The following is a 27,004-nucleotide window of genomic DNA, read 5'->3' as shown; positions in this document are numbered from 1 at the left end:
ATAATGCAATTTACCCATCCTCATATGTGAGGCCAAAAGCAGACCTGGGATTAGAAGACCTGGTTCTCCTGGCTCCCAGTCTAGCCACTAAACCACATTAACTCCCTTAATAAAAGGAGTGGACCATTTAATTCCTTAGATGTTGAGGTACAGAGGCCTACTCCAAAACGCACTGAAGTCAATGGAAAGGTTCCTACCAACTTCTGTGAACTTTGGATCAGGCCTTGGAAAAACAAGAATGTGTTCAGGTGTACTGAGACTGTTAAATGCTAACAGTATAAAATGTTTGTATTGAATGCTCTAAGTAAAAAAGGGGTTAAGCAATAGTAAATTGGCTGGAGTTGGAGCAAGTAGTAAGTAGAGTAATATAGAACAAACAACAACATGCTAAGCACTTGGGGAAAATATAAGAACGGAACAGGTCTGTAATAGGTATGTGCACAAAAACTGAATAAGTGAGGTGTGATCTATGTGGGGACTGGAAAATACAGTCTGGTAGAAATTATTAAAAAACCCCAAATGAGTCACTGACACAGAAGATCATTTCTGAAGGAGTCAAAGAAGAAAGAGCAACCAGCGGCATGAACTGACAAGTATCCATTAACATTAAGGTTTTTTTGCTGTAGTACCTCAATTTCAAAAGCTCTAGTCTACAGAATGCTGTAAATATAAGCATCAACATATTTTTGAAGATTTAATTGCGCTCAGTGATTAATCAGATTCACTAGATGCAGACAGGAAGCTCTATGGAGGCATCTGTAATGTTTACTCTCTGGTGGTTCAGAATCTGAAGATACATTGAACACCTGTCTGTTGTGAAATAGCTCTGGCATCTAAACACAAGTGAGGGTTATCTCTATTAGGTCCATCCATGTTTTGTTCAGAGTTTTCAAAGTATATTTATCAAAGATAATTTAAAACAGACCCTAGATTTCTGCCGTAGGCTTGAATTTAGTTGTCCATTCTGAATAAATTTGCACATGTTGTTCTAATGTGTCACACAGAATCAAAGCTCATGGAAAGTAAATTAACTCTGTCAGATACAACACCTTTAAACCAATTAGTGTGGGGAGGTCAGATAACTTAGAGGGAGGAAGAAATCAGCCTTAGCATTACACAAATGAATTCTGCCACTTTTAAAAGGCTGCTTCAGATGTTTTATACAGGGCTGGTGTCAGCCTTAGATACTTGCTCTAAAGACACTGCAGGATAATGTATCCCATTAACATTTCTTTATATAACCTGAAAAACAACAAGGTACTTTGATTGGAGAGAGAGCTCAGACTTGATTAATTTTAACATATGGTAAATAAATATAGGATACTTTGATGCTCCCAGCTACACAATTAACTCTGATGATTCATGGGTGGTTTAACATCTGAGATTTCAACAGTTTAAATCTTCCAACAGTGCAAGAACTAGCTTAACAGCCTATCCTGGTGGTGAAGAAAAATATTTGACATGCAATATGTGAGGTATCTTTGATCACACAGATGTTTATATTTGAGAATGCAGTGCTTCCAAAGCTATTATCCAACATATGAAATTAATCATTTCTATCTAAGTTTAAAGGTCAAACAACTGTAAAAGATGTTTACATGCTGATTGCAAACACACACTCTCAAAATACATAAATTAAATATCCAGGAAATTCAAAGACAAGGCTTAATAGCCAGAGGACACCCCATCCATAATTCACACCAAAAGACAAAGCGAAGAGTTAAAAACACACATTTTATCATGTACATCTTCAATATAGGTTTTCATTTGGAGCAGGAGTAACTGTTATTTGACAAATTGTCCTCAAAGCTGAAAAAATCGACAGGCCCTCCTCACTTACCTTCAGGTGTCTTCTGGGGTGACGCCCAGTGACCTGAAAATTTCCCTCTTCCCCAATTTATACCTTATAAAAGCTTCTTGTATTTAAATATATCCACCAGCTTTCAAAATTGATTATAAAAACATGTACAGCAAAATTTGCTAAAGGAAGACTGGTAGCAACATAGTCTCTAGCCCATTTTCAGGCTGTAGCTGGAAGTTCAGAATGTAGTTATGTTGTAGGCTCCTGAAAGTAGGAATAAGGGTTCTGATTCAAGGTGCTGAAGCCTGTGCCTCACTTCAACCACGAGTTTAGAAACAGGCCATTAGGCCAGATTCTCAGTCATGCTGAGGTCTCTTAACACCTGACAGCATAAAGGGACCTTAAAGTGAGTGCAGGTGTAGTTTTCTTTATGGATCCTTTATGCTGCACAACTTGGTATAATGAAGCCTGAGCATAACTGAGAATTGAAAAGAGTGACTTAAAAAGGACTACTCATAATAGACACGTGCTTATTATCTTTCTGACTTGGGGCCATAATGTGGCACAATGTGGCCATAATGTGGCACATATAACAATGTGGGGAGAAAATGCTTAAATAAAGGTATAATTATCCTTTGTAAAAATAAAGGGTAGAGTTCAAAGGATTGAAGTTCTAATAAAGCATACTGATCCTTTCAAAACAAATCTGTACATAGATTATTCATATTTAGGGCCAGGTCTACAGCTACTGGGACTAGGCATAGCATCACAAAAGTCTGTTGAGTTACACAAATTAACAGAAGCAGAGGATGTGACCCAGAACTCTTAACGTAAGATTATTTTTCCGGAGTATACTTTGTTACATTAAATTACAAATCCCTCATTTTGGAAAAAAGTGCACATGCACATGTTATACATATAGTTAAACTGTTCCACTGTTGATAAATAATGAAATTATTGAGTGGGGGGAGGGGAAGAGACAATGACTCAGTAGCCTGGTGATTAGCATATTCAAGGAGGAGACCAAGGATCCAGTCTCCCCGCTCCAATTATTTTTTTTAAATGATAATTATATATCATATTTATAGTATGTTTTTAACTTTGAGAATTCTTTACTGAAATTCAGAAGTCGAATGTTATTTTAAGAACTCCTTTTATGAGTCAACAGATTTTATAATGCATCCCCATGGGAAAACTTCAATGCGTGAAGGGTGACAGAAGGGCCGGTTATTTAAATCATTGCAGATTCTGCTTTGTTTCAAAGGAAGCTTTCTGTTTTAAACACATATAGTTGATTTCACCAAGATCTTTTTGATATCAAAATAAACCCCAATACAAGGCCATGGCATCTTCAAAGTGGAGCATGAAGCATTACAACATACAGGCATAGAGCTAGCATTATTAACAACCAGCTGAAAGACCACCACACATCCTATGGCTTGATACTATGTCAATAATAAATGCATCGGAGGGGAAATGTTGATGTGGAGGACAAAGATAATAAGGGTCCCTGTGGATATGAAATACAGGAAAGCTGAGGGAAGGGGATAGGATGTGAGAGCTACATTCACAAAGAAATTTAGGCATACCAACACTGAGCATCACCACCCCTAACCTGTAGAAACCTAAAAAAATCACTGGGATTCCCAAAGCCTGAGTTAGGTACCTAGGCTCCCTATACAATGAATGGGAAAAGAAAGGCTCCTTAGACTATGATTCACAAAGACCAGCATGCTAGACAGAGAGCTGCCTAAACTAGCTAAGGTGATGGGTGTGTCCTAAGCCCCACCACTTTCTCAGAGATAGGCACCTATGTCCAGCCAGCTGGGAGGTACCTCCCTCAGCTCATGATTCTCAGCTGCAAACCCTCTGCTGGAATTAGGCACCGAGGCTGCATCTGCAAGGAACTGTGGAGAAGAGGGCCTCCCTTGTAACTTTTAGCCCAGTGGTTAGGGTACTCGCCTGGGATGTGGAAGGTCCCTGATTCAAGCCCCCACCCACCAATGAGGGAAAAGGATTTGAACAGGGTAGTGCCCTACTGACTAGGCTAAGGTATAGTCTGACATGAGGCTCTCCCAGTCTCTCCTGGTGAAGCTGTTCCACTGTGGATAAATAATGAAATTATTGAGTGCGGGGGAGGAGGAAAGACAATGACTCTGTAGCCTGGTGATTAGTGCATTCAGGGGGGGAAACTATGATTCAGCCTCCCCCTGCTCTAATTATATTTTCAAAAATTATTTAGCCTCAACAGGAGAGGCAGAAGGAACCCTACAACAAAATGCCCCATAGTCTAGAGGTTAGTCTGTTCAAATTCCCTCAGCTGGGGGACTGTGGAATGGGCTTGCCCATATCTCAGATGAGTACTCTAACCACTGGGCTAAAAATTATGAGGCAGTTTGCTCTCACCAGCCATTTTGAGCAAGCACACGTAGAAGGACACATTTGGGTAGGCAAGCTCAGACCACACTTATCAGATCAAGCCCCGTAGGAGAGTTAGGTGGAGGAACACCTGTCTTCTCCCATTTCATGCATCATGCTAGGGCTTGGCTGTCTGGCATGGGGCTGTAGTGAACATGCTCAGAAACATAGGCACCTAGGGAACTTCTATGGCAAATATTTACGTATGGAGCGAGTTTAGGTACCTACAGGTTTTGGCAGCACCTGAATGGGGATTTTGTGAATTCTAGTGTGGCCTGATTCTGGGATTTAATTACCTAAAATGGTAGTTAGGTGCCTAAGTCCTTTTGTGAATCTAGCCCTGAGAGTTTTAATGGCAATCTGCCATTTCAGCAGCAGTCTGTGGCTCTGTCGGACCTCTAACTCAGTTTTCAGTGAAAAGGTAGAGTGGCAGCTGTTCAATATTCCATATATATAGGCCCCAATCCCACAATGAGCTCCACACTGTGGAGTCCCATGGAAGTCAGTGAGGCTCCCAAGAGGGGCCCACCAGATAGAACAGCTTGCAGAATTGGGGCCATTGTTTTTTAATAAAATGTGTTTAAATTGGCTGAATTTGTTGTTTAACTGTTCTAGCAGCTATAACAGTAAAGGTTTTGCAAACATAATCAGGCCCTTTGTTTCAGGGGAGGGATAGCTCAGTGGTTTGAGCATGCTGAACCCAGGGTTGTGAGCTCAATCCTTGAGGTGGCTATTTAGGGATCTAGGGCAAAAATTGGGGATTGGTCCTGCTTTTGAGTAGTGGGTTGGACTAGATTACCTCCTGAGGTCTATTCCAACCCTGATGTTCTATGATTCACTCATGCTCTGTTGCCAGATGCAGCTAATTGGAAACAGTAAATGATGTTGCAGAAGGGACAGAATTCAGCTCACATGCTCTGAAATTTGCAGTTTGGGCCCCAGTAATCTCAAATTATTGCAATTTTTTTCAAACAGGCTGCCATACAAATTACAGCACCATAACTATGAAATAAGGTACAGTAGATTTTTTTTATAGCCTTGAATTGATGAAAGAGCTGAATTGTAGAATATACACAAAAATTGAAACCACTTGTCTTCTCTGGAGAAAACAATATAATCAGTGTCTAAATAACATGTGAATAACTTCAGAGCCTACTTTAATGGTACAGATAGTCCCAGGTTGCTGAGGCAAATTGACACTTTCAGGACCATTACCAATAACACCTTTTGGTTGAAGAATAGATGCTCTAATCGTCAGACTTCTAGGATCACCTGGGGGAAAAGAGAGTAGGATTGAGGACTTTTAAACACATAAACATATTCAAAATTCATTATACAAAGAAACCATATAAAATATGCTAAAATATGATGCCAAGTTTAATCTTGAAAAACCAACTTTCAATTGAGAGAACACCTCAGAATGTAACTAGCTATTGTTCACATTTCACGTAACTCTGAAGTGAGTACACATGAAAATCACAATGGCTTCTTCCGATGGACAGTGAATGGGAATAAAAACTCAATATTCACCACCACAACGGCCTGCAGTACCCTGGCCTTTTTACACTTAAGAGATATCGCTGTAGTGCAGTCATTGCTGCAAAGAAAACAATTCATTTTTAATGAATCAGTGGGAGTTAAACGTGCATAGAAGGCAAAAGGGAGCCCCCTAGTATTGTACACAGTCCCATACTGCAGTCTGGTTTTAGTAAAGGAAGTCTGCTGTTTGAGTGCTTATCATGATTAATGTGGAAAATTGCTGAAGACTGAAGGCAAACACTTGGAAAAACGATGGTTCCTACATATGAAATTCAGTGTTGAACCCTGAGGGACTTGTATCAGGGTTATTAATTCGGGTAAGAAGTGGCATGGTCTAGAAATCTAAGCACAGACCTAGAAACCTGGGGTTAGATTCTGGGCTGTTAGATTCTAAGAGAAAAGCACACTTTGCAGCCCAAGGAATAGGGAGCAAAGGTTGTTTTTAGCTGCTTTTGTGCCCCTCCAATCCTGGGTTGCCCCTGGAGCTGGAGAGGCCTCTAGTGTAATTTAGACAGCACAAAGGACCTGTCTAAGTTATGGCAACCTCCCTGGGCTGCCCTATCAGCTGCAGTGCTGCCTAGAATCTTTTACCCCAATATACCATTCTCACTTGCAGCCCCACCCTAACATACCCCCTGTGTCCTCAGAAGGCAGCCTTAGAGCTGTCACCCACAGTGCCTACACCAGAGAAATACTCCGCAGAATGGATATGGAGGTTATTTAGGGTTGCCAATTTGCTAATCACACAAAACCGAACACCCCAGCCCCCCCTCCTCCCCCGAGGTCCCACCCCACCCCTTCCCTGAGTCCCTGCCCCTGCTCACTACATTTCCCCTCCCTCAGTAGCTTGCTCTCCCCCACCCTCACTCACTTTCACTGGGCTGGGGCAGGGGCTTGGGGTGTGGAAGGGGGTGAGGGCTCTAACCGGGGGTGTGGGCTCTGGGGTGGGGACAGAAATGAGGGCTTCAGGGTGCAGGAGGGGGCTCCAGGCTGGAGGAGGGGGTGAGGGCTCCAGCTGGGGGTGCAGGATCTGAGGTGGGGCTGGGGATGAGAAGTTTGGGGTGCAGGATGGGGGCTGAAGGTTGAGGCAGGGGGTTGGGGTATGGAAGGGGGTACAGCTCTGGGCTGGGGGTGTGGGCTCTAGGGTGGGGCTGGGAAAGTGGGGTTTGGGGTACAGGAGGGAGCTCCAGGCTGGGGGGTGGTACAGAGGGAGGCAGAGGGTTGGAGCTGGGAAGGGGGGTATGGGACCTGGGCTGGGTTGCGGACTCTGGGGTGGGGACAGGGATGAGGGGCTTGGAGTGCAGGAGGGGGCTCCAGGCTGACGGGTGGAGCCAGGGGATTCAGAGTGTGGAAGGGGGCTGTGGGCTGAGGCAGGGGGTTGGTGTGCAGGAGGGGGTCAGGGCTCCAGCTGGGGGTACAAGCTATGGGGTCGGGCTGTGGATGAGGGGTTAAGGATGTGGGAGCGGGTTCTAGGCTGGGGCAGGGTGTTAAGGTGCAGGAAAGATGAAGTCTCTGGCTGGGGGTTGGGGCTAGGGATGAGGGGTTTGGGGTGCAGGAAGGGGCTCCAGCTTGGGGGGACTCAGGGCTGGGGCAGGGGGTTGGGACTTGAGGCTGGAGCGTGTGCTTACCTCAGGTGGCTCCTGGTCAGCAGGGCTAAGACAGGCTCCCTGCCTGTCCTGTCTCCACACTGTGCCCTGGAAGCGACCAGCAGGTCTGCTCCTAGGCAGGAAGGCCAGGAGGCTCTGTGCACTGCTCTCGCCCATAGGCACCACCCCCACAGGTCCCATTGGCCACAGTTCCTGGCCAAAGGGAGTGTGGAGCAGGTGCTCGGGGCAGCACGTGGAGCCTCCTTCCCCCCTGCCTAGGAGCCAGACCTGCTGGCCGCTTCTGGGGTGAAGCGCGGAGACAGGACTAGCCTGCCTTAGCCCTGCAGCACCATCAACTGGACTTTTAATGGCCCGGTCGGCAGTGCTGACCAGAGCCACCAGGGTCCCTTTTTGACCAGACATTCTGGTCAAAAACCAGATGCCTCACAAACTTAAGCTTATTTGCCTCTCCAGCCTTTTTACACATCTAAAAGAAACTAGATTTGGGGTAGGGATTCACCCCAAGAAATCTTGTTTTTAATCTCAATTCTGATAGTTACTCCCTCATTGGTTTTAAGGACGTCACCTAAATTCACTTTCTGTACAATGGAAACAATTATATCTCCCTCCTTTCACAGGGCTGCTTTGAGAATTAAATACATTTGTAAAGAATTTTGAAGATGAAAGACACAAGGTAGATGAGGTAATATCTTTTATTGGACCAACTTGTGTTTTTGGAAAGTACAAGCTTTCAAGCTACAAGGAGCCCCTTTTTCACGCCTGGGGAAGGAAGCAGAGTGTCTGAGCTAAATACAAGTTGGTTCAGATGAAGACAAATGACAGACAGATGAAAACAGCTGCACCTGTATATTGTATAATCATGGCTTCAGTACTCAAGGAACATTACAAATTAATGTTTTAGAAATTATATCTTCTTTTTTCCATGATTATTGCATTCATTTCTGTTCTGTGCTTTGTTTATTGCATATACATAATATATATATTTTACCTTGTGAATCACTTGTGCATATTCCCAAAGAGATATAAGATGTAGATTTTAGAAGATACTTTGCATGGAAATTATTTTAACGTAGGGCCATGTTGATTTGTGAGTATATCCTAAATATAGGGACATTTTGTAAAAAGTAATATTTTCAAAGTTCTCATTTCTTATTGACCTTTGTGGTTTTGAGGCTTATTTTGTTTTGCTGCTAAGATGACACTTTTGGGGGCTGTTTTATCTTTACTCTGTATCCATGATACAAAAATTTTACTAAAATAAAATGCAAATATTAAACAGAAATATTAACAATGTGCACTGTGCTGAAAATAAGTGCAAACAGGCAGCAAAAGACAGAACAGAGTCCTTAGCCCTTCATTTCAAAACAGGTTTATGAAGATTTCATTGGAAGTTGCTTAAAGATATTTTATTAGATACTTGAAAAATTGCAATTCTGCAATCACAAGAAAAGGCTGCTTCAGTTAAATGAACTTCCTGGTTAAGAGACAATTAATTGATTTTAAAAAACCCAACATATAAAAAAGAAAATTAGGGAAAGTTGATTCCAATGACTATACATTAAAAGTTATGAAATGCGGACAATTGATAAGGGAAGCTAACGGTATCAATGAAAAGTCTACATCTTGTAGGGTTAATAACTGTAAGAAGGAATATTTAAAATATATCAGGAATAAAAGAAATATTAGAAATGGTACAGGCCAAAAATGAGATAAACTTAGCAAAACTATTCAGAAAATTAAGCAGTGACTTGATCATGGTTTATAAGTACTTCCATGGTAAAATGATTTCTGATTGTAGAAGGTTCCCAAATCTAGCACCTAAATATAAGATCCAATTATTGGAATTTGAAACTAGACAAATTCAGATTGGAAATAACATGCAATTTTTACTTAACAATTGGAACAGCTTACCTCGGGATGTATCACTTAAAAGTTTTCAAAATCAAGAACTAAAAGATATTCTCTAGCTCAACCAACAGTTATGGATTTGATTCAGGAACCACTTGGTGAAATTCTATAGCTTGTTGTATGCAGAAGGTCAGAGTAGATGATCAAAATGGTCTCTTTCTGGTCTTATAAATCTATGAATCTATAACTTAGCCACGTTTCAGAGTAACAGCTGTGTTAGTCTGTAGCCACAAAAAGAAAAGGAGTACTTGTGGCACCTTAAAGACTAACAAATTTATTTGAGCATAACCTTTCCTGAGCTACAGTTCACTTCATCAGATGCATGCAGTGGAAAACACAGTGTGGAGATTTATATACACTGAGAACATGAAACAATGGGTGTTACCATACACACTGTAACAAGAGTAATCAGGTAAGGTGAGCTATTACCAGCAGGAGAGCGGGGGAAAAAAACCTTTTGTAGTGATAATCAAGGTGGGCCATTTCCAGCGGTTGACAAGAATGTGTGAGGGATGGGGGGGAGGGAGGAGAAGAGAAATAAATATGGGGAAATAGTTTTACTTTGTGTAATGATCCATCCACTCCCAGTCTTTATTCAACCCTAAGTTAATTGTATCCAGTTTGCAAATTAATTCCAATTCAGTAGTCTCTCATTGGAGTCTGTTTTTGAAGTTTTTTTGTTGAAGAATTGCCACTTTTAGGTCTGTAATCGAGTGACCAAAGAGATTGAAGTGTTCTCCAACTGGTTTTTGAATGTTATAATTCTTGATGTCTTATTTGTGTCCATTTAATCTTTTATGTAGAGACTGTCCAGTTTGGCCAATGTACATGGCAGAGAGGCATTGCTGGCACATGATGGCATATATCACATTGGTAGATGTGCAGCTGAATGAGCCTCTGATAGCATGGCTGATGTGATTAGGCCCTATGATGGTGTCCCCTGAATAGATACGTGGGTACAGCTGGCAACGGGCTTTGTTGCAAGGATAGGTTCCTGGGTTAGTGGTTTTGTTGTGTGGTGTGTGGTTGCTGGTCAGTATTTGCTTCAGGTTGGGGGGCTGTCTGTAAGCAGGGACTGGTGTGTCTCCCAAGATCTGTGAGAGTGATGGGTCGTCCTTCAGGATAGGTTGTAGATCCTTGATTATGCGTTGGAAAGGTTTTAGTTGGGGGCTGAAGGTGATGGCTAGAGGCGTTCTGTTATTTTCTTTGTCGGGCCTGTCCTGTAGTAGGTAACTTCTGGGTACCCTTCTGGCTCTGTCAATCTGTTTCTTCACTTCAGCGGGTGGGAACTGTAGTATAAGAATGCTTGATAGAGATCTTGTAGGTGTTTGTTCTGTCTGAGGGGTTGGAGCAATTATCTTTGAAAATTCGTGGCGAACAGGGGAAGTCCCAGATGATTGGAAAAAGGCTAATGTAGTGCCAATCTTTAAAAAAGGGAAGAAGGAGGATCCTGGGAACTACAGGCCAGTCAGCCTCACTTCAGTCCCCAGAAAAATCATGGAGCAGGTCCTCAAAGAATCAATCCTGAAGCACTTACATGAGAGGAAAGTGATCAGGAACAGTCAGCATGGATTCACCAAGGGAAGGTCATGCCTGACTAATCTAATCGCCTTCTATGATGAGATTACTGGTTCTGCGGATGAAGGGAAAGTAGTGGATGTATTGTTTCTTGACTTTAGCAAAGCTTTTGACGGTCTCCCACAGTATTCTTGTCAGCAAGTTAAAGAAGTATGGGCTGGATGAATGCACTATAAGGTGGGTAGAAAGTTGGCTAGATTGTCGGGCTCAACGGGTAGTGATCAATGGCTCCATGTCTAGTTGGCAGCCGGTGTCAAGTGGAGTGCCCCAGGGGTCGGTCCTGGGGCCGGTTTTGTTCAATATCTTCATAAATGATCTGGAGGATGGTGTGATTGCACTCTCAGCAAATTTGCGGATGATACTAAATTGGGAGGAGTGGTAGATACGCTGGAGGGCAGGGATAGGATACAGAGGGACCTAGACAAATTGGAAGATCGGGCCAAAAGAAATCTGATGAGGTTCAATAAGGATAAGTGCAGGGTCCTGCACTTAGGACGGAAGAACCCAATGCACAGCTACAGACTAGGGATCGAATGGCTAGGCAGCAGTTCTGCGGAAAAGGACCTAGGAGTGACAGTGGACGAGAAGCTGGATATGAGTCAGCAGTGTGGCCTTGTTGCCAAGAAGGCCAGTGGCATTTTGGGATGTATAAGTAGGGGCATAGCGAGCAGATCGAGGGACGTGATCGTCCCCCTCTATTCGACATTGGTGAGGCCTCATCTGGAGTACTGTGTCCAGTTTTGGGCCCCACACTTCAAGAAGGATGTGGATAAATTGGAAAGAGTCCAGCGAAGGGCAACAAAAATGATTAGGGGTCTGGAACACATGACTTATGAGGAGAGGCTGAGGGAACTGGGATTGTTTAGTCTGCAGAAGAGAAGAATGAGGGGGGATTTGATAGCTGCTTTCAACTACCTGGTTCCAGAGAGGATGGTTCTAGACTATTCTCAGTGGTAGAAGAGGACAGGACAAGGAGTAATGGTCTCAAGTTGCAGTGGGGGAGGTTTAGGTTGGATATTAGGAAAAACTTTTTCACTAGGAGGGTGGTGAAACACTGGAATGCATTACCTAGGGAGGTGGTAGAATCTCCTCCCTTAGAAGTTTTTAAGGCCAGGCTTGACAATGCCCTGGCTGGGATGATTTAATTGGGGTTGGTCCTGCTTTGAGCAGGGGGTTGGACTAGATGACCTCCTGAGGTCCCTTCCAACCCTGATATTCTATGATTCAGTGCCTGAGATGATGGGGCATCCAGGATTTCCAGGTTTATGGATTTTGGGTAGCAGATAGAATACACCTGGTCGGGGTTCTAGGGGTGTGTCTGTGCGGATTTGTTCTTGTGCTTTTTCAGGGAGTTTCTTGAGCAGATGGTGTAGTTTCTTTTGGTAACCCTCAGTGGGATCAGAGGGTAATGGCTTGTAGAAAGTGGTGTTGGAGAGCTGCCTAGCAGTCTCTTGTTCATATTCCGACCTATTCATGATGACGACAACACCTCCTTTGTCAGCCTTTTTGGTTATGATGTCAGAGTTTTTTCTGAGGCTGTGGATGGCATTGTGTTCTGCACGGCTGAGGTTATGGGGCAAGCCACACAACTCAAACTTGCATGCCTCAATACCCATACATTTATTTGAATATGTTACAAAACTGTAACCTGTTGTTTTAATGGAAGACCATTATTCTATAGTAATTTCCACCATTAATTTGCTGCACAGATTGCAAAATTATTCTCATAAAGATGAGCTTTCAGCTCTTTACTGGGGCAAATGTAAGCCCTATTCCTGCAATGGTACTTTGCACAGTGAGTCTGCCTCAAGGATCCTTTTGTAATCTCTAAGGGCATATGCTACCTTGAGACTCTGTGGAATTTACATTCATATTAAGCTTGGAGCTGGTTGCAAATTTTTCATCAGACTGACTTTGAAATGACAAACATTCTTTTTTCAAAACCAAAATTTTCCAAGGGGAAATTTTCATTTTGCTGAAAATTTTTGATTTTTCCATCAGGAAAATCAAAATGTTGCCTGCCCACTTGGAACACTTTTGTCAGTTTTACTTTCTGCCTGCTGAAGCTTTCTTGGAGAGCTGAACCTCCTGTTTTGGATTAAGAATGGTTTTTCACTCTCTCATATTTCTAATTTATTAAACTAATTCTCCCCAATATTGTGCGTAATTTTTAGGACTATCAAAAGGCCTCTAACTTGGAACAGTTTGTGACTCGTTTCTTACTGAAAGAAACATTGAATCAGCTGCAGTCTCTCCAGAACTCCCTGGATTGTGCCATGGAAACCACAGAGGAGCAAACTCGTCAAGAAAGGTAAACTAAATGTTTTCCCCAGTTGGGTGTATGTCAGGGGGCTGGAACTAGGGGTTAAGTGACATTAGAAATAAAAGTACTGTATCTAAGATCATATGTGGATCTAAAAATATCCCAGTGAGATGCACTTAACATACCCTGAATTTGCAAAGACTATTTTGCATTTTATTTTGATGTCTTAGGGAATAAATGGGACACTAAAGCACAAATCTTGCACTCCATAGTCAGATGTCAATGGGAATTTTGCCAGAGGTAGGAGTGCAGGATCCGGTTCTAAGGCTCTGATCCTCTGATAACATGTGGGTTCACTGCCTCATCTATGAGAGTGCAGACATTTTGTTGCTACTTGGGATGCTTATTTTGCTTAATTTATTTTATTTCATTTCTTTGGAGCCTCCCAAAACATAAAACACACTATAAGAAATCTAACATTGTCAGTACAAAACTTTAGTTCAGTAATCTTTCCAAATACAAGTCTTCCTATTAATAGACTCTCTCATAAGACCTAAGGCTACTCTACCCAATCACAACATGAGACCCTACCTAAATCATCCCTAGCCCCTCCACGTACAAGTTTCCCTAACTTCCCTAAATGCCTGTGACAAAAGATGCACTTTGCACAGTGCCCAGAAAGTTAACAAATCTGGTCTCTGGCAGACCAAGAAAAAAACCAGCACCTTGAACTCCCCTTGGAAACTTACTGGGATCCAGTGTAGTGCTCAGATTATTGTTGTTATAGGGTTCCTTTTTCATGCACTCCTCAACGAGTGGGCAGCCACATTTTTGCATGTAACTAGACCTTCAAAATTTACCTATTCTGAAGCCCTATTACTATCAACAACATTACACACTGCCTATGGTGGTTTATGCAAGTATAGATGGTTGCCTAGCCCCAGTATACATCAAGATCAGCTGAGTTTAGGCTACATCTACAACTATAAAACAATCTAAGCTTGTTTTTTTGTTTTTTATTTTAACATCTACTACAAATGTGTACTTTCCCAATAAGCACAGATTTTGTTTTAACTTAGCCTTAATGCATACTTACACATACATGTGTGTTTGCAGACTCAGGGTCTGAGATGTTAAAGGCACAATCCTGTAAACTTTTACTCACATGAGCAGTCTTTACTCATGTGAGTAGTTCCAGTGAATTCAGTGTCACCACCCACATGCATAAGGTTTGAAGAATCAGGCATTAAAGCAGCGCATTGTATTTGAAAATATATTTGGGGGTTTTCTCTCTAGTTTTTCCTTTGCTCTCCCCAATCACTGTGTTACTATACCTGTGTCTGAATCCATTTCTCAGCTAGTCCTAAAGTGCTACCCAGAATATTCTTGGTGACCTTTCAAGTTGAATGGCAAAGCAAATTGCTGGTTTTGCCACTTAATGCTGCTTTATGACGGATAAAGACTGTTTCAAAATTTAAAATGTTTTAAAATGTGTTTTCTCTTGATGTTTTTATATTAGAAATGCCAGGTCCTTGTTTCCTTTGCTTTGCTGTTGGATCCTGGGATTGCTGACACCTGAATAATAATGTGACAGAGGGATATTGACCTGCACTGCAGATCTCTTTCCCAGAGCAACTAAGGGGGTTGGGAATGCTGATTTTTACATAGTCTAAGACTAAGAGAAGGAAAGGGGGTATGGGATGGCTTGATATTTATGATGTAAAAACAAACAGCAAAATCTTCAAAAAAGAAAAGTTTAAGACCATAAAGGAACAATAGAGTGATCTGGATATCTTGTTTAGTTTTGAATCACAGTTATCCTTTCACTTCCATATCTTTACATCAAAATATAAGCGAAGTGATTTTATGAAGCTATTTTCAGTTTGAATTTGGGACACTTTTCCACTGAGGTCCACCTGTGCTATTGGCTTTCCCAAAGTCACTGATGGCACCAAATAGGTTTCCAGTGGGTCTAAACGAGAGTATTTTGTTACCAACTCCCGTCTCTGTCAATATTTGGTGGATCTTTTGTCTAGGACTCTAGATATAGCTGTTCCTAAATGCCCCATAGCAGTGGTGGGCAACCTACGGCCCACCAGGGTAATCCACTGGCGGGCCATGAGACAGTGTTTATATTGACCATCCACAGGCACGGCCGCATGCTGCTCTCAGTGGCCCCGGTTTGCTGTTCCCAGCCAATGGGAGCTGCGAGAAGCGGTGCAGGCCACAGGGAGAAAGTGAATTAGGAAGTGTCATTTACCCCTTCACCTAACACAAGAACCAGGGGTCACTCAATGAAATCAACAGGCAGCAGGTTTAAAACAAACAAAAGGAAGTACTTCATACAGTACCTATGGAACTCATTGCCAGGGTATGTTATGAAGGTCATATCTTAAACAGGAATCAACAAAGATTCAGATAAGTTCCTGAAGGATAGGTCCATCAATGGCTATTAGCCAAGATGTCAAGGATGCAACCCCCATGTTCTGGGCATCCCTAGCTCTGATTGCCAGACGCAGGGAGTGGATGACAGAGGATCACTCAATGACTGCCTGTTTTGTTCATTCCCTCTGAAAAACCTGTCATTGGTCAGGATACTGGGCTAGATGGACCATTGGTTTAATCCAATATAGCTGTTCTTACGTTCTGATGTTCCCTCCTCACAGGTCACCATGACATACAAGAGATGAAATGAGCCTGAAAAGGGCTAAAGAGCTGGTGACAGAAGTCCCAATCCAACTGCATCTTTAAAGATTTATGTTGTAGCAAAGCCTTGGTCTACACACAGATTCAGCTAAATGGGTGCAACCTTCTAGTGTGGACTCTTTTTACACCAGTATATAAGTGTCTTAAATTGGTTTAGTTTAAATTGATTACAAACAGCTAATCCAATTTAAGACTCTCTTAAACAGATTAAAGAGTGTCCAAACTAGGGGATTGCACTGATTTAATTAACTCAGGGGGGTTATACTGCTGCCTGTAGTGGATAGGAATTGAGTAGTATCCCTTTAAATAGTTAATGAACCCTCTACTAATTATCATTGTCTTCTATTTTTCACAAGCCACCAGAGTGCTTCCAGAGCAGCAGTGTGAGAGCTGGCCTGAAGGGTGGGTAACATGGGTGACCACCCAAGGTGCCATGGTCAGGGGTGTGCCATGGTCAAGAGTCTGCAGAAGGGCTGTGCTCACCCAGGAGGCAGGGGAAGAGGATAAAAGGGGACTGGGTCCCCTCTCTGCCCTCCCAACAGTATGACACCTGCAGCACTGCCCCAGCTCCATCAGCAGCTGCTCTGCCTGCTGAGAGGCTGCCAGCTGCTTGGGGAGCAGTACATAAAGGGCACCATTTTCCATTAGGCCAGCCATGAGCATTGTTCATAGGCTTTGCATGTAATATATAGTTAATAAACATACTTATGTGGTCCCCACTATACCCAGGTGGTTCCTTCCTGTTACATTTGTTGAGTAAAGAGCAAAAGAACACCACCGCCCATTACTGTGGTACCTGAGTGCTTTCTATGTAAAATCAATAGCAGTAGTGAAGTCCCTAGTGACTTTCCAAGCAAAAACAGTGTGTAGACAAGCCCAAAGTTTCTTTGCCTCTGCTATAGCATCTGCAAAGTCACAAACAGTGGGGAACTGGATAGCTCGGCTGAAGTTTATTCAGAAAACTGTCTGGAGACTGCTTACAAATAATGAACATAAATCAGGATTGGTCAGAGAACAATTCACTAACCAAAGAGATGGCTACATTCCAAACTTACATTATTTGAAACAATTTGATCAGCCATCCTAACTGCAGCCATAGCATTAAATATTTTATTTAACTGATATATTTCCAAGAAAGCTCTTCTCACTAGTGTACCTGGCCCTCATTCTATGCTAGCCATTCCTGGTCCTCTTTGCTTCCTAAATCCCAGATTAAAATCCTTTCACAATGTTATTTATCATGAATTTAAAACAGAAAATTTCCCTTCTCAAGTGAACATATAATTTTTGATCCTTCATTAGTAACTGATTGCATGACCCCAGTGCCTTTATGGGGACCCATTGAAATCACGGGTTCAGCTCAGATCCAAAGGCTGTAATAGTGGTTCCCAGTGCAGGACCAGGACCACAGCACAGACATGCCACCTATTTTATGTCCCTATAGGATATTTGTGAGGTACTAACTTTCCCTCTTTTTCCTCCTTGGTATCAAAGTGGACACAGCTAACTGTAGCAGTAAAAGCCTAGAAAATCACTCAGTAGTCTCAGCAGATATTTCTCTCTCTCTCTCTCTCTCTCCTTTTTTTTTAAATCAGCATCCTGACAGCAGAAGGAAGACAGAGGCTTTGGCACATGGATTAACTACTATCTGTTTCTATTTAGACAAGGACCAGCAAAACCGGAGGTGCTCTCAATTCAGTGGCCAGGAAAACGTTCAAATCGAAGATTTCAGAGGACCAATAGCTTATCACCAAACAGTCCCCATTTAAATACAGGTATTGTCATTTCAACTTTTAAATGTATTTTAAACACACACAGAAGCAAGGCAGCCATGTACTTGTCATCAAAATTTTAACCGGCAAGTACAAATCAACAAAGGTTTGATGCAATCTTCAATTTAATACAGCAGCCATTAACTCTAGCTGTAGAAGCAGAACAAATAAGTATACTGCTACAGCCCCAAAGTCTCCCCTGCATTATGGCTGTTTTGCCATTCTGGAGGGTCATTGTTTTTGTGCTATGAACTGAGAACACCAGTCTATATTTCTTAGCTATATTTATAGATAGTGGTGATGGGAAGAGATATGAGTCTAATGCAGAGGGGAAAAAAGCTCCAAGAAACAAGTTTATGCTGCCTGCATTACTCAGTGTGACCATGTGTCATGGTTGAGGGGAGCAAGTGTGTTTATGAGAGAGAAAGAAAGAGGGGAAAAATAAGGACATTAGCTTGAGGCACACAGACGTCTCTTAAGTTGACATGAAGAATTAGAAATGACAATTTTGCCTTAGGAAAAAGAAAGATTGAGAGGGTACCAAGCCAATGATAAATTTTGGAACTGTCACTAACCCAGAAAGGTGCAGGAAAGGAATCCTCAGCCTAAATATAGATCTCAGGATCGTGACATCTGTGCAACACAGACACCACAGAGCATGATGGGGAGGGATTGATGCAGCCCCCTTCTCTCCACCTGGGCTCTTGACCAGGGCCGGCTCCAGGCACTAGCATTCCAAGCAGGTGCTTGGGGCGGCACTGTGAAAGGGTCAGCAGTCCTTGTGCTGTCAGGGTGGTGTCTCATCTTTCCGCGGCAGTGGCAATTTGGCGTCAGCTTCTTTCCTCAGGCTGCCATGGTGGCAATCCAGCGTTGCAAGATATTTACGTGCCAGATGCGCTAAAGATTCTTATGTCCCTTCATGATTCAACCATTATTCCAGAGGACATGCTTCCATGCTGATGATGCTCGTTAAAAAAATAATGTAATAATTACTTAGTGACTGAACTCCGTGGGGGAGAATTGTATGTCTCCTGCTCTGTTTTACCCGCATTCTGCCATATATTTCATGTTTTAGCAGTCTCGGATGATGACCCAGCACGTGTTGTTCGTTTTAAGAACACTTTCACTGCAGATTTAACAAAATGCAAAGAAGGTACCAATGTGAGATTTCTAAAGATAGCTACAGCACTCAAACCAAGGTTTAAGAATCTGAAGTGCCTTCCAAAATCTGAGAGAGATGGAGCGTGGAGCATGCTTTCAGAAGTCTTAAAAGAGCAACACACTGCTGCGAAAATTACAGAACCTGAACCACCAAAAAAGAAAATCAACCTTCTGTTGGTGGCATCTGACTCAGATAATGAAAATGAACATGCCTCAGTCCGCACTGCTTTGGATTGTTATCGAACAGAACCCATCATCAGCATGAATGCATGTCCTCTGGAATGGCGGTTGAAGCATCAAGGGACAAATTAATCTTTAGTGCATATGGCATGTAAATAACTTGCGACACCAGCTATAACAGTGCCATGCGAACGGCTGTTCTCACTTTCAGGTGACATTGTAAACAAGAAGAGGGCATCATTTCCCGTAATGTAAACAAACTTGTTTCTTTTAGCAATTGGCTGAACAAGAAGTAGGACTGAGTGGACTTGTAGGCTCAAAAGATTTACATTGTTTTGTTTTTGAATGTGGGTTTTTTGTATGTAATTCTATGTTTGTAAGTTCAACTTTCATGATAAAGAGATTGCACTACACTACTTGTATTAGGTGAATTGAAAAATACTATTTCTTTTGTTTTTTACAGTGCAAATATTTGTAATAAAAATAAATATAAAGTGAGCACTATACACTTTGTATTTTGTATTATAACTGAAATCAATATATTTCAAAATGTAGAAAACATCCAAAGTATTTAAATCAATGGTATTCTATTAACAGTGTGATTAATCATGCAATTGTGATTAATTTTTTTTAATCACTTGACAGCCCTAGTTACTACATTTCTAAATTACAACATACAGTGGAAAACCTATATCAGACTACTTTTAATTATTGTGAAATTGTAAAGCATTAACAAAGCATTTTCCTCAAACAGTTAGTCTAATGTACTTTGTTAGACAAGCACCTTCTGTTTCAGAATTCCTATTTGGAATTTTGGAATTCCTATTTGGAATTTCAAGGTTTCTTTTTCCTAAGGCAAAATTGACTTTTCTAATATCTTCATAATGACCTAGGAGATTTGGGCTCTGTCTCCAGCTACAATCCCTGCTTTTTTCTCCTCCTCCCTTTTACTCTGAACATCAACTGTGATATTTAATCTTAGTAATTAATGCATGCGTCACAAAATAGATCTTAGATCTCTCTCTCTGCTATTGTCCCATTTTTCCTTCTTCACTGCTCATAAATATAGCTAATTATTATTGTCTTGTGTTCTCTGTTCAGTGTTCATAGTGCCAAAACAGTGACCCCCATGGGTTGACAAACATATAATGGTATATGCAAAATATCTATATTAGGTACATCTAATTGGTGGCACCCACATTGTGGTCCATGGGCCACTGGTAGTCCATGGAGCCCCCAGAGAGTTGGCTGGCCACATGGTGCAGGCTTGCCAAATTTCCAACCGTTAAATTGCATTAAGACATACAGGGAAATTATGTGATCATGAATGGGAGGAGAGATTGTCCATGTGACAGCAAATGGGAAGAGAGATGGTCCACAAGACAGTGTCTCTGTTAAGAAGTGGACAACACTAAGAAAAAGGTTGAGATCCCTTTCCTAAGTTGCCAATCACTAGCTAAACAAGAGCTAAACAAGTTAAAGGTTCAAGTCTCCACCGCTCCATGTATCTGAACTTTTGTGTGTTTTATTTTCTTCTCCTTCCTGTCTTCTTTTTCCCTGTCATTGACTCACTATAAGTAGTGGAAACATTACTGGGGGAAGGCTTGAGCAACAAAAAAGTGAGGCTTGCATTCTGATCTGAACATAGGTTAGGGCTTGGATTCATTTCCCAGGACAAGAAATTCCAACAGAGTTTCAGCAATTCCAGCAACACCCAATAGTTTCAAAACACTGGACGTAACGCAGAATTCAGTTTAAAAATAAAAAAGCTCGGTAGTTTCTACTGCATCCTGTGAAGAATCATGTGTTTTAGGAAATCACTATTATTGGAAAAATTATTTCAGTTTCATTTACTAGTTACGCATCAACAAATATTAACAATCAAATACATCCTAGTCTTTTTTCAAGATGCAAAATAAGTTACAAGCTAACAAAACATTCTTAAATGTGTATTTATAACAACATAAAAATAAGTAAGTACATTATATCCCAGCTTTCAGTAACATTTTATCCTTCATTATTTATGTTTCTCAAAGGTTTCTTAGAGGAAGACAACCAATGGATGACCCAGATAAACAGACTCCAGAAGCTGATTGACAAGCTGGAAAAGAAGGTATATATTTCCTTTTATCTGTTCTCTCTCTTATTTTCAGTAAAGATTTCTGAAGCAATCCTGAAACCATAAATGTTCTTCCTGCCATGTCATATTCACTGCTGTTCCAACTAATAATGACAGCAACTAGCACAACAGCTACATGAGCTAAAGCACATTAAATGCCCATGTCTCCCTTTCATCTTGCTTAGTCCTATTTGATGATTTCATTTAAAAAAACCCCACTTCACTGAATAGTCACAGCTCTTTTTTCCTGAGTTGGTATCTGTATCTGCTGTATATGCACATGCTGTATCTATGTAACACACAATGCTTACATACATTAATATGCAAAATCAACTACCCTCTGTTAGTTAAGTTTGGGCTATACATAACATACCTAACACGAAACCATAAGAGCATGAAAAGTTAAGGCACCTAACAGTACCTACTATCTTCTCCTCTATCCAGAGTCACACACCTCACCACTAGAACAAGCATCCACCGCAGATAACACACCACAGCTTACTAAGGATATTTAATAAGGTGCCTTATTAATGATGCCAGCATTCCAGTTCCTCCTGCCCCAAGGTCCCCAGCTCCCTCATAACAAACAGATCAGACTTCACACCCCTTTTATGCAAAGATATGAAAAATCACACTCACTTGTTTCTGGGGAATAACATTTTATTTATCTTATCTGTATTTATTTTCCATTCTGCAAGCACAGGGTCCCCAGTGTCCATTCGGTATAGGATCGGGGGATGTTCTTCACCTCTTCCTGGTTGAATCTTCCCACTACAACTGGTCACAAATTCTCTGATGGCAGGGTTTTCTGTCAGAAAATGCCAATTGGTCAAAATCAAAACATTTTGTGGAGATGGTTCTGTTTTGACAAAGTTCCAGTGGAACCCTGTTTGGCTTTCTGTGAACTTGCCCACCTGGCTCTTGGGCAGCCTGCCAAGTGGCCAGATGGGGAGCCAGGAGCGTGAAAACCCTAGCTTCTGACTCAGCTGGGGTTTCCAGGCTCTCAGCTCCCCTTCAGCACACCGGATGGGATGACAGGGAGTTAGGAACCTGGCAGCCCTGTGAGCATCAGCTCCCAGGCTTGTGGCTCCTTGGCATTCTGAGCATCCAGGGCCCACAGCTCTGAGGCAGCCTGCAGTCCCTGAGCCAAGGACCCCAAAGTTTCTGGAGCCCACAGCTTAGACGCCCCTAGAGCCAAATCTCCATTTCTTTTTGTAGTAAATTTTGAAATATCAAAATCCTCTGCAAAACAAAGTCACCTTTATCTGTACAGTTCTTCCCATTTCCAGCTTGAGTTGCCATATGGTACCACAGCACTACCAACCAAGCCAGTGGGGTGAAAGCCACCCCTATGCGAAGGGCCAGCACAAAGCCTATGCATCAGTTAAATCCCACTTCAGATCTATTTGGAAGGTTTAAGTGGAGCATAGCCCTTATGCAGGGCCTCTGCAAAGGGTGAATTTCACCTTAGACCAGTCTTGTACTTTCAAATTTACAGAAGGAATTTGAACATGCTTTAAATTAGCCTGTCAAAACTTTGGGGCCAAATTTTGCCCTCAGTTATGTAAATACCACACATTTTGTAGGCAAGCAGAATTTGGCCTATTTCATTCTACAGTAGGGTGAAACCTGCAGTAGTACTTGTTGCCACTTTATGCTGTGATCTCTTTCTTCACCTCTTTTGCTTTATTCCTGTCCTTGGAGTTTAGTATGAGAAGTATATGGAGGCCACAGGAAGTATAATGAGATGCAGTTTCCTGCATGGTTCTCTATCTGAAGTCTCTGTGCTGACAAAAGAGCCATTACAAATAGCTTCCTCACAAATGTTGTGATTCCCCATCCAAATTCTGCATGAGATGCACAATTACACAGCAGTTGATGAATGAATGTCATGTCACTACTGACTTAGTCTGCTGTTGGTGGTGCTCCAGCAAATACCATGTTTACTTAAATTCCACGAACAGCATCACCTCTGCTGTTTTCTTTTAACCACCTATTATGTTTGCACTGGCAAAATGTCTGCTTCTTAAGGTTAAGAAGTCATTGCCCAATTGTATTCATGTTTGGGAAAGGAAAAAGCATCTTTAAATATCTTACACAAAGAAGCTCGGACACTGTGTTGCCATTTGCCACAATGTAGCCTGTTGCAATTTGCCAAATCCTGAATTTTGCTTCATGTCTTTATTACAAATATTTCTTGTTTGTTCTGAAATGTGAAGAAACTGTCTCTGGTGGCAAAACACCCATTTGTCACTGGGTATGTCTACACTTCAAGCCGGAGGTATAAATTCCAGCTCAAGGAGACAAACCTATGTTAGCTCTTGGACAGTTAGGTAGTCACAGTGGCTAGCCCCTTTGCAGCTCACAACTACACTCTATTTTTAGTGCAGTGGCTTGATCAGAGCAAGTCCAGGTATGTCTCTTCAAGCTGAAATTTACACCTCCAGCTCGACATGCAGACATACCCACTGGGTTACAAGTATTTCCATTTGTGTAGCATTATAGGGCCTGATCATCAGTGGGCATTTGTTAACTTTGTATATGCACTACTAGATGTGTTCACACAAATCAAAGATTTGCATGTCCACATCTAGTAGTATGCATATGAAGTAAGTAGGTACATGTGCAATCTCATAAATGCACCTGCTTGAAAATCAGACTAATTGCAAGCAGGTAGTTCTATGCATGTGCAGTTGTACTTTGTGCCTGTTCCTTCTCCAGAAGTTTCTTTAATCCAGCAGATGTGTTTAGAAGCTAATTTACAACCTGTAGCAGAGGGGTTCCCAAACTTGGTTCACAGCTTGTTCAAGGTAAGCCCTTAGCGGGCCGCGAGACACTTTGTTTACCTGAGCATCCGCAAGTACGGCCACTTGCAGCTCCCAGTGGCCGTGATTCACTGTTCCAAGCCAAGAGGAGCTGCGGGAAGTGGTGGCCCGGCCCGCGCCACTTCCCACAGCTCCCATTGGCCAGGAACGGCGAACCGCGGCCACTGGGAGCTGCGAGTGGCTGTACCTCCGGATGCTCGGGTAAACAAAGCGTAGCGCGGCCCACCAGGGGCTTACCCTGAACAAGCCGCGAACCAAGTTTGGGAACCACTGCTCCAGCATATATACTGTTCACTGCTGCAATGTGGATTCTTGTATCTGCATTGTTGGCTGTATGGAAAATTTCCCAGCTATGAATGCTAGTAGTTGCGGAAGACTCTTCAAGCCCTAATTGAGCTTCCTTCTTCTCTTGGGCACATTTAGCAGCGACTCGTTAATAAAGGGATTTGCTCATAATACTACCTATGAATAAAATCTACACAAGTTTCTCCTACACAAGATCTATATTATGCTAAATCTCAGGGTTCATTCATTCATTCCTACTTGCCTGTTGTTTGTGACATCTTCAGAGTTTTTTTTTTGTGAGTTAGATCTAAAATATGAATGTGACTGAGCAGATTTATCACAAATTAACAACTTGCTTCTCTGTCTAGCTATTAATGGGATTTGAAATCTCTCTCTCTCTGTGTGTGTGTGTATATATATATATATAAATAATGCTAAATTTGATCCAGCCTGTAGCTCTTGTACAGCCACTGAAGTGGGCGAGGTTCTGCAAACAATTTGTATGTCAGACTAACAATTAATAAATAAGCAGAAAGGCCTTAGCTCAAACTCTTCATTCTAAGTAGGCCTATAGCAGAATCTGATTTGGAATGGCCTATTCTATCCCCCACCCCCACCCCCACCCCCAAAAAAGTCTAAGTCATTGGCCACAGCTAATCTTTTGTGTTTATATTTGCATTCTTTCACCCTTGATCACAAGAATCTAAAGCTTGAGCCACTGGAAGAAGAGGTTTTGGAAGGAAACACAAAATCTGTAAGTGTTTTTCAAGGCAGTGAATTTATTAAGGCATTTGTGGACCAATTTTGTGTGGTGTAGCCAGAATCCATCTGCAGCTTGGTTGAAATCACCAAACTCACTTTTCAGCTAATAAGGATCTATTTTATTGCAGCAGAGCCTCAATGCACAAGAAATAATAACAAGACCTAAAAGAGCTTTCTGGGAAGAGGGAGTATCACCAAACTGGGAAGACATGAGAAAATACCCATTATTTAGAGATAATAAACAGAGATAGTGAATCATAAAAATAAAGAAACTAAGAACATATCCAGAAATGAACACAAATTACAAGTAGGTATATATGCCAAGAGCAAATCTTCCAAATAAATCAGTGTTGATATCAAGGTTAAACTTTAAATCAAATATGCACAAAAAGAGATAGCCAATGATGGTACTTAGTAGAATCGAATGAGAAAAACATTAACAAGACAAGATCAAATTAGTCATATGATTCTGGATAGCTTGCTCATGAAATAGTATAGATGAAAGTTGATCAATGAGACGACCATACCAATAATCAAGCCAGGAAGGAATCAAACCCTGGACCAAAGATTCCATTGAGTTGGTTGTTAAGCAAGCATCATTTCTTGAAATATTGACTAAGCAAAGTAACGGGTATTAATGGATGAACCAATATGCAAGTTCCTTAGAATATTAGAATTATAAGCATCAAGAATTCAGGATGAAAAGGTCTGGTGTCTTCTCCACTTCCAATTATTCTTCTAGAGTTTTACCTTTAATCAAGGTTATTCATTCTGTAGAGAGGACAAACTTTTCAAGTCAAGGTATAGTTTCAATTATTATTTTCAATAGGTCACTTAAAAAAATTACTATAATGACCACATTGTAAATGTTTTTTGCCTTTCTTTTATTTAATTTCACAAGGCCTTAATCCAAAGGGAAGCAGAAACAGGCATTTTCTTCTCTAGCACCTCTGTTTCCTGATTATATATCTGAGAAAACCTGTACTGGAATATATCAAAAATAGGGTTGTATTCCATAACTTAAATTATTTTTGTTGTGCAATTTGTAGTATTAAGGTTTGGGCTTGTGAGCAATTGGGGTCAAAGGGTTGTACTAGTAAGTCAATGAACCAAACTTCCATATCTGGAGACTTGGGTTCAACTTGCACATCTGCTTGCATAGTATTGATTCATCCACTGAAATGTGTTTACTTTTCTTATAAAATAAGCAACTGTTGTTTCTTGACATAACAATCAACACACTAGAAACTCTGATCCAGGCTTTGGACAAGTCACACACATTTTCAAAAGTAGCCACAGATTTTGGGTGCCCAACTTGAGCAGCAGCCAAGCTTGGTGCAAGAATAACCTGTAGCATATGTAGATTATTTTACTCTAAGATTCCAGAGCACTAAAACAGTGGATTGCAAACTCTGCAGGGGAATGTCAGGGGGTAGGAGTGGAGGGGTTGTTTTGTTTTACATGATGTTATCATTTCTGCTGGTCTTACATTTTATAAAAGCTTATATTTACAAAAGCTAAATTTGGAGGCAAATTGGAACTGAGAGTATCCCTTTAAGATTCCTGTACAATCAGTATTTTTTTAAATTCTCTATGCTGTACTTTATCTCTGTCTGAATGTTGATTACATTTTTTTCATTTAACTAAATGAAGTTGGATATACTTGATATCATGGATTTGAAGATACTCAACTTGAGAAACCTAGGGCTTGATTTTTGAAGATGCTAAGCACATCTGGAATTCAGGCCATAGATTTCTCAACTTGGGAACCTAACAATTTTCTTAGTTTAAAATGTATGGAATTGATAGGAGGCACATGACAATGAATACTGTAATATCTTTATCAGCACATAATGATTGTTCAGCGTCAAATGTCTGTGCTAGAGGAAGAACTAGAAGAATTCCGACTCGCTCTGAAACAGTATGTGGAATCTGCCTCTACTCGGACTGGATGTTTGCAGTAAGTATGTTATTACCTTGCGGCATATTCTGCGTAGCACTACAGAGATGAATATTTCTTTGAATGAATCTCAAACTTGGGGTAGACCACGTGTTAATAGAGAGACTGTCTCATGGACCA

The 27,004-nt window shown here is 41.5% G+C and overlaps 2 protein-coding genes across 4 annotated transcripts in view; one reads left to right on the top strand and one right to left on the bottom strand.

Moving 5' to 3' along the window:
• Positions 1–27,004, top strand: part of NECAB1 (N-terminal EF-hand calcium binding protein 1) — a 120,875-nt gene that overhangs the window by 83,615 nt on the left and 10,256 nt on the right. The window contains exons 6-10 of one of the 2 annotated variants that reach the window (XM_073330609.2): positions 13,026–13,162; positions 17,483–17,595; positions 20,970–21,046; positions 24,863–24,916; positions 26,772–26,884. In XM_073330609.2, coding sequence (XP_073186710.1) covers positions 13,026–13,162; positions 17,483–17,595; positions 20,970–21,046; positions 24,863–24,916; positions 26,772–26,884 — 494 coding nt within the window. Of the gene's footprint in view, positions 1–13,025; positions 13,163–17,482; positions 17,596–20,969; positions 21,047–24,862; positions 24,917–25,052; positions 25,206–26,771; positions 26,885–27,004 lie in introns of those variants that run through there. The other variant, XM_073330610.1, reaches the window with a different exon arrangement.
• Positions 1,716–27,004, bottom strand: part of C2H8orf88 (chromosome 2 C8orf88 homolog) — a 68,198-nt gene continuing 42,909 nt past the window's right edge. Inside the window, exons 6-7 of one of the 2 annotated variants that reach the window (XR_012157138.2) lie at positions 21,692–21,860; positions 1,716–5,491 (exon numbers count right to left, since the gene is read on the bottom strand). Coding sequence is in view for 1 of the 2 variants with exons in the window: in XM_073330615.2 (XP_073186716.1) it covers positions 5,474–5,491 (18 nt within the window). In the remaining variant the exon portion in view is untranslated. The remainder of the gene's footprint in view (positions 5,492–21,691; positions 21,861–27,004) is intronic. The other variant, XM_073330615.2, reaches the window with a different exon arrangement.

Source organism: Lepidochelys kempii, chromosome 2 (assembly GCF_965140285.1).
Source record: "Lepidochelys kempii isolate rLepKem1 chromosome 2, rLepKem1.hap1, whole genome shotgun sequence".
Lineage (NCBI taxonomy): Eukaryota > Metazoa > Chordata > Testudines > Cheloniidae > Lepidochelys > Lepidochelys kempii.
The sequence above is the reverse complement of the archived record's forward strand: the minus strand, read 5'-3'. Positions and strand labels throughout refer to the sequence as shown.